The 21,914-nt window shown below is 45.4% G+C and overlaps 1 protein-coding gene across 1 annotated transcript in view; it reads left to right on the top strand.

The window, feature by feature from the left end:
- NR2C2 (nuclear receptor subfamily 2 group C member 2) overlaps positions 1–21,316 on the top strand; it is a 27,206-nt gene extending 5,890 nt beyond the window's left edge. The window contains exons 2-14 of the mRNA XM_018555226.1: positions 2,449–2,538; positions 3,987–4,184; positions 4,865–4,967; positions 7,673–7,852; positions 11,052–11,199; positions 13,086–13,179; positions 13,940–14,073; positions 15,819–16,002; positions 16,098–16,219; positions 16,453–16,592; positions 16,943–17,080; positions 17,962–18,067; positions 20,760–21,316. Of these exons, the coding sequence (XP_018410728.1) occupies positions 2,467–2,538; positions 3,987–4,184; positions 4,865–4,967; positions 7,673–7,852; positions 11,052–11,199; positions 13,086–13,179; positions 13,940–14,073; positions 15,819–16,002; positions 16,098–16,219; positions 16,453–16,592; positions 16,943–17,080; positions 17,962–18,067; positions 20,760–20,934 (1,794 nt within the window). The 5' untranslated portion in view covers positions 2,449–2,466 and the 3' untranslated portion in view covers positions 20,935–21,316. The remainder of the gene's footprint in view (positions 1–2,448; positions 2,539–3,986; positions 4,185–4,864; positions 4,968–7,672; positions 7,853–11,051; positions 11,200–13,085; positions 13,180–13,939; positions 14,074–15,818; positions 16,003–16,097; positions 16,220–16,452; positions 16,593–16,942; positions 17,081–17,961; positions 18,068–20,759) is intronic.
- The last annotated feature ends 598 nt before the right edge of the window (positions 21,317–21,914 follow it).

The raw sequence follows: 21,914 nt of genomic DNA, 5'->3' as shown, positions 1-21,914 counted from the left end.
GTGCGCAGTTGGCAGCATCAGCCCTTCGTGCCCTCTCCTTCCTCCTCTCTCGCCCATTCACAGAACTCCTAGTACTCTTTCCCAGAATGCAAAGCTCTCTGCTATTGGAGAAGTCGGATCCTGTCGATTATCCGCCTCCTCCATTGACAGAATGCTTTGAATACGAGTTCTGTGAATGGGCGAGAGCGGAGGAAGGAGTGGGTCCGTGGTGCCGATGTGCTGGTGCCGAAAGATCCCCTTTCTGCAGCATTCAGGATGCTCCAAACTCCTGGAGGAAGAAGAGGAGCTGTGACGTCGTGCCACTTGACGCTGGGTTTAGAAAAAAGGTGTGTATATTTAATTAAACATTTGGGTGTACTCCAGTAGGCGGAGGGGGCAAACACGGGGGGCCAGGGGTGTGCTATCCCGAGCCCAAAGTTGTACCTGTGTCGAGAGGGATATGTGGGTCGTTGGTGTTGCTCCCCTCTGGCTACATCAATACATTCTGATTCCCTGCCCCTGTTTGCATACTCGCTATAAGTCTGAGCGTACTGAAGCCGGTACATGAGGGTGCAGCAGCGCCCGCCGCCGTACTTCCTTTAATCCGCCGTGACGCACACTACAATGCACCTCAAAAGCCAGAAAAAAACAAACGGCATGCTGAAGTTTGAACAAGTCCTTATTGTTCTCGCCGCTGTAAAGTTATGATGGGAAATATGGTTGCCATAGTTACAGCCTTGCTAAATAACCCCGTAGGCGCAGAAAGCCTGAGGAACGGTTGATAAATGACTGTAGCAGAAGCTATTGTATTGCAGCGTTATCCTACGAAAAGGATTCGGCGCCGATGTGCTTATTAAAATGTTATGTGTGTGATGTAGACGAAAGTCACGGCTAGCACGGTGTACCCCTTTCCCGAATCTACTATCAGTGCATTGCGTTGGATAACCTCCAGCCATGGATCCTTAAAAGTCCATACTTACCTTCCTGGCCTCTGAAATCACCAAAAACAAACAGTCCCGCCCCCATGATATATTCACCGGGCCAAAAGAAACCAATTCATACAAATCCTGTCTGCAGTGTGCTCTGTAAATGTGTCCCTGCGCTTTATTCCTCTCATACTAACCTTGAGCAATTGAAACCTATTTTTTTTTTTTATTGGTTGAAGAGGAGCTACAAGTCATTTCTGCATGCAAAATAGGTCATAAGAGTGGAGCACCAATTGTCATTTGCATTATTCCATGCTGAAAGAGAGACTTTGCTTTGTATACCGGCGTAGGTTTGTTGCAGAGGATCGATGTCTCATTGCAGCGGGTTGGTTCGGGACTTTGAAGGTTCTTTTTTTTCTGCCCTGGAATTGAACAGGAAATGGACAGAATTTGATCAGCGTATGGCCAGCTTCCTGTTTGTGGGCCCCCTTGCATTGGGGCTACCCCCCCTTGCAGTGAGGCAACCCCTGCATTGCAAGAGTTAACTGCTGGGTAATGTCTAGGATAACTGTGTAAGGGACTTTTACTTACCTGATCCCCAGCGCCCCCAGCAGTTTAGTTTCCCATTCTCCTCTACGGTCTAGCTTGTGGACCGTCTCTTGGCATCCTCGCATATAATGCATGGCTATTGCGTGTCTGCATGTCAGTCGGCCGACCTCCAGAGGGCCGTGTGGAAGAAGTTGTGGGTGCAGGTAAGTACAAGTACTTTGCACAATACCTCCCCCCCAGACTTTAAAGGAGAACTATGAGGTGAGTGCTTTTCACTCACCTCATAGTTCTAGCCAACCTGTGACAATGAGACTGTCACAGGTCGGCTCAGTAGATCGGGAGGTGAGCGAACACATACCGGCGTTCGCTCACCTCTCGATCCTGTCACAGCTCTCTGCCGTGACAGGGGAGGGACTGGATTCCCCCCTCCCCGCTCCGATCCGCCAGCGCTGACTGGCGGAACAGACGGGGGAGGGGGCGGGTACAGCTGGCTCTGCCTCTAGATAGGCAGAGCCAGCTGTCAGTCACCCAGCTAGGCGGATCCCGGCATAATTGTCGGGATCCGCTTCAGCTGCGGCGTCTCAGTATACCGCGAGCAGTATATCGCGGCCTCTCAGTATATAGTGAGCTGTAGCTCGCGATATACTGAGCTTAGGGTGACTAGAGGACGCTAGTTTGTGTCCTCCCGTCACCCTATGGGGAAAAGCCCTAACACCCATAGTTCTCCTTTAACAAGCAGTTAGCCCTTGCAGTGATGTGGTTGCCCCTCTGCAGGGTTTTTTTTTTTCTTTTTCCTGGCTATAGCTTTGGATGATGGAATGTGTTCTTCTACAAAGGATGAAGCATCTCATGGAAATGTTGTCCCATTTGTACATATTTTAGGTGAACCGCTGACCTGGCTTTGGGGATTTGGCCGGCTTTGCTTTGAGGAAAGTCTTTTACTTTTTATGGCCATAAACAAACGTTTTATGACTTTTGTATTTCTGATTTTCAGGTTCAGGAATCTTCAGTGATGACCAGCTCCTCCCAGCGTATCCAGATAATCTCTACAGACTCAGCCGTCTCCACTCCTCAGCGTATCCAGGTATTATAACATGCCAACAAATTATGTTTCACTGTTTTATCTATATAAACCACAATACTGATCTTCCCCCTTTTTCATCTACACGGCCTGGCCAAAAAGAAAGTCACAGTATTTCGTTGGACCGCCTTTAGCATTCGCCGTGACATCACTTCCATAATCATATGCAATGTCACAACATTTATTTACGCCCAGAATTGCACTGATCTTTCAACAAGATCTTGTAGTGATGAAGGGAGAGTCAGACCACTGCGTAAAGTCTTTTCCAGCACATCCCAAATGGGGTTAAGGTCTGGACTCTGTGGTGGCCAATCCCTGTGTGACAATGATGTCTCATGCGCCCTTAACCACTCTCACAATCTGAGCCCGATGAATCCTGGCATTGTCATCTTGGAATATGCCCAATGTGCCATCAGAAAGGAAAAATCCATTGATGGAAAAACCTGATCATTCAGTATATTCTGTTCGGCAGCTGACCTCATTTTTTGAGGATGTAATGTTGCTGAACCCTAGACCTGACCAACTGAAGTATCCCCAGTAGGGCTGCAACAACTAATCGACATAATCAATTATAATCGATGATTGAAAAAGTTGTCAACTTTTTCAATCATCGATTAATCAGCTTCCGATTGGTTGGCACTGTTCACGGCTCCACACATGCTGCGCGCCACACCTCCTCCCCACCTCACGCTTGCCACTGCCAGACCCGCCCGGCCGCATCCACGCTCCACACGCTGCACCTCCTCCCCGCCTCACGCTCCCCACCCACATCCACAACAGGACTACAAAACCCAGCAATAGTACATTATTCAGCGCAATGCAGAATACCACCAGCCATAGAGGACTACAAAACCCAGCAATAGTACATTATAGCTGTCGGTATTCTGCATTGTGCTGTATAATGTGCAATTGCTGGGTTTTGTAGTCCTCTATAGCCGACCTGTGCATTCTGCATTAATTGCTGTATAATTTTACACTTTTCATTTCACTATATTGCACACCACACTTTTTTTTTTTATATCTTTCCACCACTCCACGCTTGCTCCTGTGATGGACTGCAATCTCAATACAAACTAGTAGTCCCATCACTGGAGCCATTTTTTTTACATTTTATTTTTTATCCGATTAATCGAACATAATAATCGGCTAACTAATCGATTTTTAAAATAATCGTTAGCTGCAGCTCTAATCCCCAGATCATAACACTGCCCGAAGTACAGGTGGTGACTTTGTTTTTTGATGCAGGAAGTGTCTGCGATTTCTGTCTCTGGCACCTGCCTTGGGGAGCTCTTCAAATGGCGCTGCTGTCCAAGCGCCATTTGAAAATGGCACCTGAAACACGAGTGGCAAGAAGGCACTGACATGACCTAATCATTCTTTCTATCTTCATTCCTCATTAGGAGGATCAGGAGGTAGCCAGATATTAGATACATGATCCATTGTCTTCACAGATTGTAACAGATCAGCAGACGGGACAGAAGATCCAAATTGTAACAGCCGTAGACTCCTCGGTGTCACCCAAGCAGCAGTTCATCTTGGCCAGTCCGGATGGATCTGGAGCAGGGAAGGTGATATTAGCCTCCCCAGAATCTGCCAATGCCAAGCAGCTTATCTTCACAACAGAAAACATTGTGCCGGGTAGGATTCAGGTGAGAGGATGTCCTGCTCTTCTGTCATTTTCACTGACCTAATTAAAGGCCATTGGTACCTTTTAGTTTAAATCTGTGAAATACATTGCAGCTGCATATAAACCAAAGATCTGCTAAGTCTTACAATTTGTTTTCTTTCTAAAGCAGCCACAGCCTGAGCAGAAAGAACTGTCCCCTGCCAGCATGCTGCGAAGACGCACCCTTGCTCCCTATGTGAAAGCAGAGGTCTGGCATGCCCCCATACTGATTCAAACCTCAGCTCTGCAATCTGCAAAGCTCAATCTTTTCACTGTTTGGAGAACTCTAGCTCTGTTTCCGTAAGGGGGGGTGTCAGACCTCTGCTTCCACACCGAGTGCAAGGGTCCATCTATGCAGCATGCTGGCAGGGGACAGGCTTTTCTACTCAGGATGTGGCTTCTTTCTGAATAAAATAAGACTTTGCACACCTTACTCCTTTTTACCATGTTACGAACAAAGACGTTTTCACTGGTTTGCAGCTAACTACGTAAAGCTGATACTTATCAGATGATGCGGTTGCAATATTAATAGGTTCATCTTATAATACAAATTTTGGAGTAGCTGACAGAAGGATTCTACCCTGAATGCAGTGTGGTTATCTTCCCAGTTATGTCGTTGCCTGGTCATGCTTCATTTCACACTTCTTGTCTGCTTTCCCGCAGATAGTTACGGATGCAGCTTCTGTGGAGAGACTTCTGGGGAAAACGGAAGTGCAGCGGCCTCAGATTATCGAATACTGCGTAGTGTGCGGGGACAAAGCGTCAGGTGCGTTGAGAATTATGTTGTTCGTCGGTCATTTAGTACCATGATACCCAACCTGCAGCAGTTATTGAGCGACCCTCTGGGCCTTTTCATACAATAGTCTGTGTTTTCCTTATCAAGGTGCTTACTGAACGTAGTAAAGGAAAAGATTTACAGGGCTATTCACCACAGAGTAAAGAGTGTGGAGAAGGCAGAAGAAGCGAACAATCTAGGACAACATAGCTGGAGAATTGTTCCAAATCAGCTATGTTGGCCTAGATTATTCACTTCTCCAACTTCTCCAATTTCTTCACCCTTTTGTGAATAACCATGTTAGAGTGAACTACAGTTGGTTTATTTCTTTCACACTATCTCACTTTTTTTCTTTGCTGTCCCCTATCTCACTCTGTTTTTATAATGGATCTAGTGAAGAGAAGTATTAGTAAGTTATTTTATGGGGGCTGTAGGGAGCATCTAAACTGAGTGGCTGGATTATTATGACCACCTGACGTTTGTAGGCAAATTAGCTATAATGTCGCTCTGAAGTTGCTAGAGAGCCAGACCATTATAAATAGGGGAGCGGGTTGTTTACCACGACAGTAGAAGTGATTTTTTTTCTGAAAATACTTGTAAACAACGCGATGTAACAGCCTTTGAATGTGGGATGATTGTTGGCGTATCAGTTGAGTATCAGCAAAACAGCAGAATTTGTTAAATGTTCAAGAGCAGCTGTTGTTAAAGTGTTTAAAGACCGGAATGTCAGCCGAAAATCTGGGTCTGAACGTGCGAATTGTGGCCGCCAGCGACTAGTCAATGTTAGGGCAGAACGGGGGAGGGGCAAGACTGGTACAAGACAACAGAAGGGTAACAGTGCAGTGTCAGATTCCTCGCATCACCTTTCATCATCTCGTGGAGTCACGAGGCGGCCCAACGAAGTACTGATGGGGTGGTCATAATAATCCGGCCACTGAGTGTATATCTAGCAGACTCATGTAACATGTCTCCTGAAGCACATCTCCAGTCTCCAACAACTCCTATAACATGTTTGGTCATGCATGGTCACTGACCATCTCTTGTAGTATGTCTGCAGTCACTGACCATCTCTACGGTAGTATGTCTGCAGACTCTGATCACCTCCTGCTGCATATAAGCAGTCTCTGACAGCTTTCTGCAGCATTACATTCATTGAATATTCTGTGCTACCCTTTGGTGATGTCAAGGGCTGCACTTGAGGTCCCCTAAATCAAGTAACCACCATTGATCTAATACATGAATGGAACTTCACAGAGAATGTGTTCCTATGGGTTCAGAATTTAAAGTAGATGTGAAGCCTGTTTGAATTAATTATAGTTTGCTATACAGGTATTCCTCACTTAACGACCGAGTTCCGTTCCTACGACCAGATCGTTAAACGAATTGGTCGTTAAGTGAGGAACTCTATACAGTACTGTACTGCATTAGTACAGTACTGTATAGCGTTGCAGATGTACAGTACCGAACAGTGTACTGTACATCGGGCAATGAAAATACTTACCGGGACCCGCAGTGAAGATCGGCGGTCCGTCGTAAGTGCGAGTGGTCGCAAAGCAGGTAAGTCGGTAACCGAGGAATGTCTGTATATAACACTGACTGTAAACTCTATTTGCAAAACTAAAGCACCAGGATAAGTGTCCTTCTTTTCAGTTGAGACCAATGAAATTTGAAAAATACAGTCACATGGCTATATGTATGTATATATGTGTATATATACAGTATATGTATATACCGTATATGTAAATTTCCATTTTTTTTTTTAATTCTTTTTTTACATGTTTTGTGGCATCTCAGTGCTGCTGGTCTTCTGCGGTCTCTTTGAATTCACATCTGGTCTATATGCACTGTAGCGATATCTGCATGGTATTTCACAGGACTGGTTTCTTGATGGTGACAACGGTGGCCATACCTGCACAATTTGCATTAGCGCGGTCACTTGTGGCCTCTACTGGTAGCTCATGTGACAGGGTGGCAATGCAACAGCACAAGTGAGAGACAAGGAAAAAGCATTGTTGCCCTAGAACAGGAAGTGCTTGAACAAGGACCTTCATGGTTTGATCACCAGGAATTATTTTGATGAATGTTGCAAATTTTAAAATATTAAAATGACTTTTGGAATAATATTAAGATTTTAAAATGAGATTCAGTGATTTGGGTTTACATATAGTAGATATGTCTCTTATCTCTCGCTGTTATAATAGATCTAGTAAAGAGAAGTATTATTTAGTCATTTTAAGGGGGCTGTAGGAAGCATCGATATCTAGCAGACTGTCTAGGGGGGGCCGAACCATAGGGAAGGTTGGTATTGCAGCAAACACTGTATTCTTTAAACTTTATAGGTGTTAGGGACATTTTTTTCTTAAAGCTGGAGATCATCTTTAAAGCCTATTTCTAGCAAACATAAACCTCCTCCCTTAAAGCAGCACCTGATCGGGAAAGAAGGGGGGGGAGGGGTGTACTATACATTATGTGTATATTGCTTTCAGCTTTATTGTTTTGGGGGCTGCAAGTTTGTAGATCAGCTTTTAACAGTTGTTGGTTTAGGTTAATGGCAGTGATCTGGCCAATATCTCATAAGCTTACATTATGTCTTCCTTCCTACCGGCAACAGGTATTCTCAAAACGATTGAACAAACCATTTCTGTTGAGATTGCAGACCCTTCCTTCACAGTGTGCCATTTCCCCCCCCTCCTCAGGTCGCCACTATGGGGCCGTCAGCTGCGAAGGATGCAAGGGCTTCTTTAAGAGAAGCGTTCGCAAGACCCTGACGTACAGCTGTCGCAGCAGCCAGGACTGCGTCATCAACAAACACCACCGGAACCGATGCCAGTTTTGTCGCCTCAAAAAATGTCTAGAAATGGGCATGAAAATGGAATGTGAGTTTAAGGGTCAGAGTTTACATTTTTTTTCCCTCCTTGTCTATTCATAAAAATGTTTTCTTTGGTTTAAAGTTTGCTTTAAATGACCTATCTTCTTTTCATCATGCTTTGCCCTTCCAGTCACTCCCACTACTTTTAGATGTTGGTAATCTGTATATGAAAATTAACAGACCGCCTGCCGAAATCACCTTAATTTGATGCCAACTGCCAGTCATGCATGCAGCAGCCCGCAGCAGCCTCAGTAAGGCCGCCTACCATTCAGTGAAGTCTTTGCTTTTAGCTCCATCCCTTTAAGGCTTATGTAATACCAGCAATCCTTTCAGTGGTGACAGTTCATCATTGACAGGACACCTAACCAAGCAGAACACTCTTCTGCTCCTGTGGCGTCTCTTCATTGCCGGATGAATACTCAGAAATACGCTGCCCGGACGCATCTCGGTTCCATTCTGTTTTTGCGCATTTTTACGCTACGCAAATATACTGCTCCATACGCGGCTATGTGTATGGAGCCATTTATTTGCATATGGTACAATACGCACGTACGCGCGTATATGCGCGCGAGTGTGAATGAGACCGAGCTTAAATGTATCTGTGATACTGTATCATTCTTTAACGGGTCAAAGATACAAAAAGTCCAAGGCCATTAGAAAATAAAGTGTGTATCTAAATCAACTCATGGGATCTGTTCATAATATCTTGGAGGTGGACTTCTTGCCAAGGCAGAATGTGTGACGCATTTTACTCCATGCCTGCTATGTACGGTATATGCTCTGCGATATTCTGCCTCTGCACATCCTGAGTTCTGTGCTACTAATCTGCCTAATTATGCTTTAAAGTGGACATACTTTTTTCCCAAGCAGAAAAGCATAATTTTAAACAAACCTCAATTTGTTTTTGCTAGTAAGTTCCATATTCAGAGTGAGAGGAGTGATTATTTCCACTGATGTGAAGTCATGCCTAGAAATGCGTAATAAATGTGCCATCCATTCGCCCCAGGGATATCTGTTCAATTTTTTATTAAAGCAAGTGACACAACACTGTTTATGTGAAATAAACACTAATATCTGGTGCGAATTGTATATTTATGATGTCAAACGAGTGGGCGACGAACAAGTCAGGAGCTGTAAGATCAATTCTATACTATACTGAGCTAAGTGTGTGTGTGGGGTGAGGGGGAGCACTGGCCATGTGCAGACTTGCTGCTGAGTTTCCCCTTTTCCAGCAATAACCATTCTGTGCAATCTGTCACCACCGCTGCCATCTTTTTTTTTCATCTTCTTTGGCTTTTTGTTGACCAGTAACCATTTTATTTGATCGACTGCTCAAAAATGGAAATCCACTAGAACTGTGGCTGGGTTTTTCTTTCTTTTTGTATTAAAGTACAATTAAACCTTGGTTTTTTTTGCATATATCTACTGCTAGCAAGCAGTGATGGGCTCGGGCGTGTTCGCAAGCGACTCGTGCTGAGCCCGCCGGGAAGCTGTCAGCGCGCAGGGCCAATCACAGGCACTGAGACATTTCCCGATCTCTGCAGCTGCGGACCGGGAACATGTCTCAGTGCCTGTGATTGGCCCTGCACGCTGACAGCTTCCTGGCGGGCTCGGCACGAGGCACTTGCGAACACGCCCGAGCCCAACACTACTAGCAAGCAGTAGATATATGCAAAAACAATTTAAAAAAAAAAGGAAAGGAAGTTACCAAATAGGTAAAAACTTACATGTGTCTCCGCCGCACGTTCCCGTCCAAAGATCTGAAGATTCTCGTGCGGCCGTGAAGGATCATGGGGCGGGCGCATGCGCAGTAGAGATCTTGGGCCGGGAGAAGAGGAGAGACACAGTGTAAGTCAATGCACTCAGCCAGCAGCGTGCACGCGGACAGACACCATGGGACCCAAAGAGTCTGCGCTGGATCAGAGACCGGCACTAGCGCTGGAGGGACTCCTGAAAACTACAGGAAAGAAGATGATGATCGGATCAAGAGGCATCCTTTAAGGTAAGTTCTTAAAGCAGCATTAGGTGTGGGGGGGGGATGTGACTTTAATGTCACTTTAATTCTTTGCATTAAAGCAAGGAAACCAACCCAGTAGTATATTAATGTGTTTTTACTAAACTAGAATGCTGCACATACAAACTATTCACAGTTACAGAAGAACAATACAAGACATACAGAGTTCTATAAATAATGCATACATACTATCTGCTCTTTCCTAGCAAATACAAGAGTCTGTGTGTAAATGGTTATACACTAAAGATTAGCTGGCTTCCGTTATAGGCGGTTCATGATTTCTTTTTCAAACAAGACTTTGGGCATTAAGCGTTTGTAGGAAAAAGGGTTCTTGATCTTGGCAGTCTCTCTTCCTCCCTCTCTCCCTCTCTCTCTGTTAGTCTTTGTATCTTGAAAAGCTATTCCCACATGGGCAAAGCTTTCAATTTCCTTCCTATGTCAGTTTCTATGGGGGAATAATTTCTGCCCAATGGCAGCACAGTATTATAGATGCCATGAGTTAAATATGTCAATAGGTCAGACTGTTGATCGTTATTGACACATCTGCAATTAAGCTTGGGTTCAGAGTTTGACAAGAGCTCATTCAAAACAATGGGAATGTACTTTCTTAGGAAATGGTTTAAAGTACACACAACATATACCACAAAGGTGTCTTTTTTCCTATTCTATTTCAGGACAGTACAATTGGTCTTGTTTGTGCAAACGCTTTCTTGATCTAAGAACAGCATGTGTTCTATATGTCCCCATAAGAAATCTGAAATCTGTTGTGTCCGAAAATCACATCAGAGGTGTGTGTCTGTGATAGTGTTGTGTTGTGCTTTTATGAGTCAACAGTAAAATCTCTACAATAGGAGGGCAGGTCTTAAAATTTAAAGTGTATCTAATGCCTAAAAGTTTGTTTTTAATCTTAGATAGATTAGGGAAAGGTTATGAAGCCACCAGCAACGAATCAGCAGCCCAGTAGTGACTGAGCAGCTCGGCTCACCCCAGTCTAGTATCCCTGTAGTGACTCAGCCGCTCAGCTCCCCTTGCCACCTCCTCCCAGCATTGCGTCAGTCTGAGGGCTTGTTCACACCATCTCCAGGCCAGAACGTAAAGTTGATAAGTGCAATCCCCACTTTTCCTGCTGTTTTTCAAAAGAAAGTGGTGTGTTTTTGCAGAAACTCTAAACCACAATGTTGGTCTGTTGCAGCGGTGCAAAGTGAGCGGAAACCATTTGACATTCATCGGGAGAAGCCATCCAACTGCGCGGCATCAACAGAAAAGATCTACATCCGGAAGGACCTGCGGAGTCCTCTCATAGCGACGCCAACATTCGTCTCCGACAAAGATGGTGGGAGGTTAGACTCAGCGCTATGTGAATTGATTGCTGTTTGTATCTGGTTCACGATATCTGTCAATAAGGTGATTGAAGTGGTAATCATCTGTGCTCACAGAGCATACTGGAGCTTGTTTATCATAAGAGGGCTTCATATTGCCCACTTTTCAGAGGTTTTTTTATTTATTGCATCTCTGTACCCAAAATACTTCTAAAGACATTGTCACTTTGCCCAATCACAGCTAAGTGACATTGTCTGCAGGACACCCCCGCCCCCAGCTTTTTATAATTGCCCAGCCACGCTACCTTGCTGCTTTTACAGATGTTTCATCCCTCTGCCCACCCCTAGATCATGACCATGTTAAAGTCTGGCGTTTGGCCTCTCAGGCCCAATACTGTCATATGGAAAAGCAACCTCTCTGTTAGTGAGACCTGTGTGGCTGGGTAAGTATAAATGCCTGGGATGGGGGGCACTATCTACAGCAGAGTTAACAAACCTCCGGCCCTCCAGGTGTGGTGAAACTACAAATCCCATGATGCATCTCTCTTCGGGAGTCATGTCTGTGAGAATCTTGCAATGCCTCATGGGATTTGTAGTTCCACCACAGCTCGGGGGCTGGAGGTTTGCTACCCCTGATCTACAGACACTGTCACTTTGCCCAATCTCTTTAATTGTTAAAGCGGAGCTTTACATTCAAAAATCAGATTCTACCATTGCATCCCTCTATGTATGATGATTAATAATAACATAGACATGTCAGGTGATTGTGAAATACTTACACTTGCAGAGCATTCACTTCCTGCTTTGAAAGTGCAAAATTACTTCAGTTTGGCAAAGCAATGCGCACTGGGATTGCCTTGTCATCAGCAGAGGATTGCTGGGAAATCTCATCTGTAAGCTCATGAGATCTCAGGGAAAGGCATTTTCCTCCCCTGAGATCATGTGCACGGTCACATGTCCTAGTCACATGTGCCAGAAATCCAGGAAGTAAAAGGAGAGCAAGTAATCTGCGCTTAGTAAACATGGCCACTTTTAGAAGAAAAGAGAAAAGGAATGCAAAGCCGGCAATCATCTAGAAGTATGTGTGTGTAGATTGTCATTACTAAACATTTCTAAAGATGTGTTTGTTGTTATTTTAAAGTTATCGGTAAAAGTCCACTTTAAATGATGTAAAAGGGATCTATTTTTGAAGGATGACTGCACTTCTTGACCGCATTCGTTGTGAAAAGTATAAAAACCTCTTGCTTTGTAATAATGTTTTTGTTACTTAAAGGAGAACTATGGGGTCAGTGTTTTTCCCCATAGTTCTCCTTAGGGTAACGGGAGGACACAAACTAGCGTCCTCCAATCACCCTAAGCTCAGTATACCGCGAGCTACAGCTCCCTATATACTGAGACGCCGCAGCCGGAGCGGATCCCGACTTAGACGACGGGATCCGCCCAGCTGCGTGAGTGACAGCTGGCTCTGCCTATCTAGAGGCAGAGCCAGCTGTACCCGCACCCTCCCCCGTCCGTTCCGCCAGTCAGCGCTGGCGGATCGGAGCGGGGAGAGGGGAATCCAGCCCCTCCCCTGTCACGGCAGAGAGCCGTGACAGGATCGAGAAGTGAGCGAACGCCGGTATGTGTTCGCTCACATCCCGATCTACTGAGCCGACCTGTGACAGTCTTATTGTCACAGGTCGGCTAGAACTATGAGGTGAGTGGAAATCACTCATCTCATAGTTCTCCTTTAATATAACTCTTAATAGACCATGAAATTAGGTAAGCAGCAATCAGAAATAAACTGAACTCTGATTGGTTGTTCAGGTTGGGGCACTTAGTTCGGTAATTGCTGTGTGGCTGCTTTATTGACTGGGCACCTGTCTGTGATATGACCATTAAAGTAATATACACTTTTCTGTGTTTAGACAATCGGGACTTCTCGATCCGGGTATGCTGGTCAATATTCAGCAGCCGCTCATAAGAGAGGACGGCACTGTGGTTCTGTCTGCAGACTCCAAGGTGAGCTCAGTTATAATCATTATTATAGGCTGACAAATGGGAAAACAATTTGAAAAATACATTTATATTTCTGCCTGTGTTGCTGTTTCAAATCTTCTGTCACTTCCTGTCTAAACAGGAAGTAAAAGGAAATCTGTCCCCGTTCACACCAGGGTGTTTGTAGTTCTTTCAGCACGGAAAAGCTCCGCACAAGAAATCCTTTTGATTTCTATAGTCCCCGTTCATGTTTCAGCACAGCATCGTGCTGAGAAAAAAAGCCGGTCGCTGGAAAAGGGTACATGAGCTTCTTTTTTGGGCAGATCAGCGCGATTAGGAATAGGAAAAAGGGTCATATCGCGCTGATCTCCCTAAAAAGAAGAGCATACTTCACAGGTTTGTGCAGAGCTTTTCCGTGCTGAGCTTTTCTGTGCTGAACTATATGAGCTACAAATGCCCTGGTGTGAATGGGGACTTGCAGGACACGGGGTTGTAGTTAAAACCCAGATGTCGTTTTAACCCTTCTGTTCTTCAAATTCTGACACCCCATGCATGTGTGTGTTACCGTGAGCCTGTCCCACTATTAGTGAGTACTCCATATATTCCTACAAGCAGTTGCATTACAAGGCATGTGATGCAATATTTTTCTGTCTTGCTTTCTACATTGTACCAACCTTAGGAATATATGAAGAACTCAGACCAGAGGCAACAGTAGCTCGGCTGAAAAGCAGAGTCCCTCCTCTACCGAAAACTGAGAATAAATGTATGTTTTCTAAATCCCCAGACAGAAGCCAGTCAGAGTGGACTGGGAACTTTAGCAAATGTCGTCACATCACTCGCCAATCTCACGGAGTCGGCAAACAAAGGGGACACTTCGGATACCCAACCAGAGGACCAATTCTCAAGTGAGATCACGCGGTGAGTGGTTGAAGATTGAGGGTAACGAGTATGATTAGTGTGTGGAGAGTGTGAATTGTTGTAAAGCAGTTTATAGGCAAATGGCCAATATTAACCACCCAAAGGTCCACCCAAAACAGGTTTATCTGTATATTTGCTGGGCAGGGTTCAGTCACCTTATTGGTGTTCACTGCTTACTGGAATTATGGCGAGGACATCTTCTTCTGCCCCTGACATGGCTGTGAAAGGTCAAGTTTGGCTTTTCAGCTGTTCTACTGTTGTCACTGGCCTGAGTCATGTACATTTTATATTACTGCCCTTTAGTGCATTGTCCCTGCTTATATTATGCCTTCCCTGGTTCCTCCCTCCCCCTTCATCAAAATGCGAATGACATTATGAAATAAAACCTTTTCATTTTCCTTTCATACCTTATGTTAGACCCAGTGATATCATCATTGGGTCTCTGGGCTTCTGTATGTAATGCAGTCAGATTATGGCTGGGGGAGGGACCAGCAGGATGCTTTACATAGCTTCCCGAAGACATCACAACATCCTGCCCTCAGTACTCACCCATGAGATACATCATCCTGGCCTGGCCAACTAAGATGGCTGAATAACCCAAATGTGGAAGACGCCCTCAGCCCTGATACAAGCAGTGGGCTGGCTCTTGGGAGTAGTTAAGCAAATATCAAAATGTCTTTATGGGTGGACGTCAGTCTTGAGGAGTGGGCGTTCCTAGACAGACGCACCCTAGGTAATTAGAAATTGAGACTGATTGGTTAGCGCACACTTAGTGGGGGGGTTGAGTATGTTGAGGCCGGTGTGCAGCTCCTTTTGTTGTTGGACCGAGGTGTCTAACTGCATAATATGAACATGAAAAGGAAAGGAAGGAACGCAACTGACTGGCGCATTCTATGTGGAAGAGAAAATGATCAGTGAGTGCGAAAAAATTCCCACTCACTGATCATTTTCCCTTCTACATAGAATGCGCCAGTCAGTTGCGCTCCTTCCTTTCCTTTTCATGCACCCTAGGTAATACCCACATGTAATTCTGAGCCTCCATGATTGAAAGAACTGAATTGCAATGAATGAAAGGGGTGGGACAGGAACAGTCAGGCTGGGGGAGGGAAGAGCTACATGATGCTTAATGTCCTCCAGCCAGGAATTGAGACAGGCTCTATTGGACTCGCTGCACAGTATGCAGTGAAATCGGAGTAAAGAATTTCAGTCCAGGAGAGGAGCTGGTACAATGGTGCAAGACTGAAGGGAAGGCCGGAGGTCAGATATAAGACTGAAGGGGAGGATTGAGGTCAGATATAAGACTGAAGGGAAGGATTGAGGTCAGATATAAGACTGATGGGGAGGACGGAGGTCAGATAAAAGACTGAAGGGAAGGACGGAGGTCAGATATAAGACTGAAGGGGAGGACGGAGGTCAGATAGAAGACTGAAGGGAAGGATTGAGGTCAGATATAAGACTGAAAGGAAGGATTGAGGTCAGATAGAAGACTGAAGGGGAGGACGGAGGTCAATAGAAGACTGAAGGGAAGGCCGGAGGTCAGATATAAGACTGATGGGGAGGACGGAGGTCAGATAGAAGACTGAAGGGGTGGGGGCGGTGCAGAATGGTGTCACATTTTCACCTGTGAGTCCAAAGTGACAACTTCTGAAATTAGTTTTTCTTATCATGTAGCACTCATAATGTATCTGTGCAGACACTTCACTTTTCTATATCATGCATTAAGATTAGTCCACTGACTCTTGTAGGGCTTTTGACACATTAGCAAAAGCACTTAACACATCAGAGTCAGCCGGCGGACAGAACCAGGCAGAAGCAGATGGGTCGGACCCAACAGCCGGAGGGAACATTCATGTCATTAGCCGGGATCAGGCCACACCTATCCTGGAGGTGGAAGGGCCCCTTTTGTCAGACACACATGTCACATTTAAGGTAGGTGGTGATACCCCACAATCACACATGATTTCTAATATTGAGACCGCATAAGGTTTTATGTGATCTGCATCTTTCTTCCCGTTTTGTTGCAGCTAACTATGCCCAGCCCGATGCCGGAGTATCTGAACGTACATTATATTTGTGAGTCAGCTTCCCGCTTGCTTTTCCTTTCCATGCACTGGGCTCGGTCCATTCCTGCCTTCCAGGCCTTGGGGTAAGCAAGTCTGATTGTCACCTCTTTGGCTCATAGTAAGAGGTCTGTGGTTGTGTCAGAGCAGTTCACGGCCTCATGTTCATTTAAGTTTAGGTTTCCCTTGCTATGTTGACTTAGCATTGTCCATATTCATAATTACTGGGAGCAAGACTCGCACCAAGTACCCCTTCATGTGTGAAAGGACGTCAGCAGGGATTTCATGTCTAATCCAACTATTCCGTGTACCTTTCCAGGCAGGATTGTAACACCACTCTGGTGCGTGCCTGCTGGAATGAACTGTTCACGCTCGGTCTTGCACAGTGTTCACAAGTGATGAGCCTCTCCACCATCCTGGCCGCCATTGTTAACCATCTACAGAACAGCATACAGGAAGGTACTGACTCTTGTAGATGTTTGATGTAGCATATTTCACCACTGAATTGCATAATAGGATTTGTTGAGTCTTCCTTTTAGGGAAGGGGTAAGCAAAACGTGGCCCTCCCAGCTTTGGTGAAACTACAAATCCTATCCTGCATCTACCTCTGGAATTCATGCCTGATCTGAAGGAGTCTATTCCACATTTTCACTGTGATGACGTCTTTCCACAAGCTGACGTTAAACCTTCTTTTCACCAGACTCTAGTGTCCCCTTGTCCTTAGACGTTATCCAAGTATAAAAACTTTTTTTTGCTGATGTTGAACACGATAATTATGTGACGATCTGCTACTGCTTTCTATTTTACAGACAAGCTGTCCGGTGACCGGATAAAGCAGGTAATGGAGCACATATGGAAGCTGCAAGAGTTCTGTAACAGCATGGCCAAACTGGACATCGATGGCTACGAATACGCTTACCTGAAGGCTGTGGTCCTCTTCAGTCCAGGTTAGAGGCTCTGCTTAACTCCTGTCACATTCCAGCCTCCTGAGTTGCTCTTTTTTCTGAGCTTGGGGGCCTGTTCACACCAGTGGGGACTTGTTATGGTGCGTACAGTGCGTGCTTGTTGGTGTGGACTTTGCACGTGCGCTGTAATGTGTTGTTGCAACCATGCAGCCTCTTTGCAGCCACTTCCTGTCTAGATACACTCCAGCAAAGGCCTCAGGGCATTTCTTAGGGCAGGTTTCCTGATGCTAGTGATAGTGCACCATGCCTGTGTGATGACCACTTGTAGTCTCCATTGGAAGCCAGTGTGACAGGGTTACAATGCAGGAGATGTTACCCCATAACAGGAAGTGCGTGAACAATTACAGCCCATTCACACTAAGCGACTTTCGGGGCGACGTTCCAGTGACGATCCAGCGACGGTAGCGCGACCTTCTCCGTAGGGCTCCATTAGAAAAAAGCAAAATCGCGCAAAATCCGCAGAAAAAATCTGTAGAAGCGACTTGCGACCGCGACGCGTGACATGGAGCTAAGACAGCTCCATTGAGTAGCATTAGCCGGCGACTTCTCGCGATATCGCGCTGCAAAAATGCGAGATATCGCGGCGGAAATCGCGCAAGAAATCGCTTAGTGTGAATGGGGCCTGAGGATTACTATGATGTGATCTTTCTCTGGAGTGTGAGATGAAAATTCTGCACAAGGAGCCAGTCAGTTCATGTGCTACTGATGCTTACTGATCAGATACTTATAGGAGGAGACAGAAGAATGAGGCCATACCTGTACTACAATAAAAAGTTTGATTTATACATACTTTACATTTGTTATTCTCTTTTGCTCTCTTTTTCTAACGATGTTGTAATGTATTGTGGGATCTGTCTGTCCAGATCACCCAGGACTGTCCAGTACGGCACAGATTGAAAAGTTTCAGGAAAAGGCACAGATGGAGCTCCAGGACTACGTTCAGAAAACATACCCTGATGACACCTACAGGTAACATTCACCTCGCAGCAGTGTTCACCGAGAGATTAAACGCTGATTGACTTACTAGAACCAGTCACTCCTGAGCTCATGAAAGAGTCTAAACATTTATTTTTCACTTTCTAAAACTGTTAAAAGCCCATTTGCATTTTGCTGGGGCCCTTTAGAACTCCTAAGACTGCCGGGACCTTTCTGGTGCACCTGCTGTTCCATGTTTTCCTTTATGGAGACTGGAAACACAAGATGTTCCTTCAAACCCTTATTAGCCCCATACACATTCGAAGAGGACTTTGTTAAAAAGTGCTCTGCCCCTTTTGTGGATCCAGCAGTGTCCTATCTTAACAAAGTGACCACCATTCTGGTGGGAGATTCACCGGTCTTTAAGGACCCCACCGATAAGCAGTTGGGGGCTCTCTCTAGAGTTCTGTTCTCGCTGGTAGGGCCTGCTCTTCTGTTTTTGCTATGACCTTGATTTGCCAAACACTGACTGGTCTAAGCCTATTAAAAGGGATCTGATCACTATTGCAGTGCCTCGGTCATAGAACCTTTGGAACAAAATGGCTGTAGCCCTAAGCTACAGTTGTGACTGGCTGTTGGAGGTTTGCAGTCTAATTTCCTTCATGAGTCTCTCGTCAGTGCACAAGCAGAGGACACTTTGTTTAAAGTGTTAGACTGCTGAACTTGCGTCCAAGGAGCGAATACTCTGAATAGATTTTAAGGGACAATGTCTTTTTGGGTCTACTCTGGATGACATCATCAAGGATGCCACGGGCAGCAAGAACACCCTTCTTAAGCCAGAGAAGCCTAAGGCTGTCTGGGAAGGCCGCCTCCTCGCTGGAGGTTAAAATAAAGTCCTTTTTGTTACTCCATGTCCACAAATTCCAAATCCAAGCCCAAGGCTGGTTCCCAGTCTATCCTTGAAGCTTGGAGCTCCCAGTGTGCAAAACCATCAAATATTCTTGGGCATAAAGATGCACTTTCCAAATGTCTGTTAGCCTTTTTGGACACTTGGACAGCCTGTATCTCAGGTGCCTGGGTCCTGAAGGTGATTTCCAGGAGAAAAAAAGCTAAAGTCTCACTCAGCCACCTCCTCAGTTTATCACTTACAACCTTTCCTGTGGTACTGCACAGAGAAGCAAATTTCCAGGCAGCCCTGGCTGGTCTTTTGGATCAAGTTGTCATTGCCCTAGTTCCTTTGACAGAATGGTTTCAGGAGTTTTACTCCAACCTGCTTATGGTTCCTAGACCCATAGTGGGTCCCATCTTAGAGCTGAAAACTCTGAAATTCTTCATTCAAGTTCATATGTTCTGTATGGAATCCACTAGGTCTCTCATCACCTTCCTCCACCAGGGAGATCTCCTGGTGTCTGAGGACATCAAGCCCTGCCATTTGGCCTCTTTTGCACCTTGTTTGTTCACCAAGGTGCTGGCCCCAGTACCAGCCTTGATGCCCTCTGAACAGTCAGCACCGGTTCTGGCAGACAACATAGCTTTGATTGTCAAGACCTTGCAGAAGTTCGGATTAATTCTGAACCTTCAGAAATCAGCACTGGAACAAATTCATTGCGTGGAGTTTCTGGGCCTAGCCCTGGACATAGCGCAAGCCAAAGTACTTTACCTCCCCAGGATAAGCTTCAAACTCTGCTCCCCAACTTTTACTTTTTAGCCCAGACGTTGCTGAGGACCAGGTTGTTCCCAGGTCTGTGATGTCCTCATGATGGTGCCAGCCTCTTGGCTCGGGAAGGTTCCAGGGTACTCTATCGGTTCAGGGGACTTGATTGCCAGAGGAGTCTGGTCTCCCAATTATTATCCTGTAGCTTCAGACAATTTGGTTGCCTCTGCAGCATTGAACTATCCTTCTGGAGGGTCACTTGATCCAGATTCAATTGGACAACCCCGTGGTGATGGTGTACAACAACCATCAGGAACCAGAAGAGGTAGTTTGTATCCTGTAGTGGGTGGAACTTCTTGTTCCATCCTTGTCTGTCATGTAATCCCAGGCATAGACAGTTGGCGGACAGACTTCCCAAGGTCCCACAAGATCTATCATTGGTCATAAGGAAAACTTTACTTGGTGTGAGTCTGAGGACTTCCACCCTAGAGGTTTCTCTGTGGGACAAATCCACTGCTTCCTGCACCTGGGTCTGGACTACCGTTTGGCTCTCGACACTATCTAGTGCCACGTTTCTGCTCTTTTAATTCTGTTTTAGACACAGTTCGCCTCTCACTTCTTGATTAAAACCTTTGTTAGGGGGGGGGTCTCTCATTTTTGTTCCCCTGTGACTCCATGGGATCTCAATCTGGTTTTCTCTGTCCTTCAGAAACTGCTGTTTGAACCCATTAGAGACATTCCTTTTGCGGTCCTGCTTTGCTACAAAACTGAGACGCGATGGTAGTAGGAGGGGTTATCCTGGGCTAACCTACTGTTTATTGTTTGCCATTGTCCAATCTATCTGTAGGCGGCAGTATAACCCGAAAGACTTCTTGTGTCCCTTAGTGGACTCCAGGTAAAGGATTTTACAGTGAGTATGGAATTCTATTGTTATCAATGTAAACAAAATGTATTTTTGCTCAGAAAACTGTTTTTAAAATTTATTTTCTCCAAAAATGTTAGATGTCAGAGTGGACTGTTTCTAAATGGTTGTCTTTATCTCTTCACGGCTTCTACCATCCCTAAAATCCCCATGTGTACTCTCCCCCACAGGCTGGCGCGGATCTTGGTGCGGCTCCCGGCTCTGAGACTTATGAACTCTAGCATCACAGAGGAACTCTTTTTTACCGGCCTGATCGGCAGCGTCCCCATCGACAGTATAATCCCGTACATCCTGAAGATGGAGACGGCGGAGTACAACGGGCAGATCACAGGGACCAGCTTATAGCGAAATAGCACTTGTGTACAGACCAAGCACTTTGCAACGCACCCTTCCAGAGAGCGAGATAACATATTAACGTTCGCGAGGGAGGGAGGACGTGTCCAAACACCCCGATTAGCAGTAATATGTGCTGCCTAGTAGGGCCTCAGTCGGACATTTCAGTAATTGTAACCCATTTCATTGCCCAAACAGAACCGCATCTTAAACAGCCATAAGCAGACTGTCAGGTAGGACCGCCTATAGGTTACACTTTCATGTTCTGTGCAAGAGCATAGCAGTCTATTCAACACAATAACATAAGTGTACAGCTTAGAGAGGGGAAAAAAAAGTCATAACGGCACAACTGACAGCTCAAAGAACAACGTGCTCATGTAATCTCAGATGTCAGGTTTTCGGAGGCCGTGGGGGTGCAGTTCCTGCAGACAGAAGAGAGCGCTTTCACTTTAAAGGACCAGTAGACTTCAGAACTGGGTTTCTAGTCGCACGCAAAAGTTTGAGCACCCCTAGTCAAATTAAACTAACCATGTCTGTGAACTCCAGGCAGACAGGAAAAATCTTCAAGTCATTTGAGGGGGGGAGGGGTTTTAGCAAGCAAAGTTGAATTCTAGGTACCTTATTGTTTTAATACAACACAAAACGCCACAGCTGTCACTTTAGTATTAAGCTGAAAGGGTTCCTTTAATCGTTAGTTTTCTTCACAATTACGCATCCTCCCTTTTATCTTGGCTTCATCTTCCTGCTAGTACAGAAATATAAAAACTTTGCCCAGTATCAGTCCAATAGGATAATCCATATAAAACAATATGTAACCAGCTTTAAAGTGCAAGTTCACCTTCCCAAAGTTTACTCGCCGCAACATATTTGCTTTTCCCCCTTCGTTCTCTCGGCTGTGTTGCTCTGTATATTGCTGTGGCCCCAAAGAGAGAAGCTGATTGGTTGCCATGCACAGCTGCTTCAGATTTTCTCTGCTCCAGTTTTGATAAATT

Source organism: Nanorana parkeri, unplaced genomic scaffold, assembly GCF_000935625.1.
Source record: "Nanorana parkeri isolate BGI_ZX_2015 unplaced genomic scaffold, ASM93562v1 scaffold188, whole genome shotgun sequence".
Taxonomy (NCBI): domain Eukaryota; kingdom Metazoa; phylum Chordata; class Amphibia; order Anura; family Dicroglossidae; genus Nanorana; species Nanorana parkeri.
This window is presented reverse-complemented; position numbering and strand designations above follow the sequence as displayed.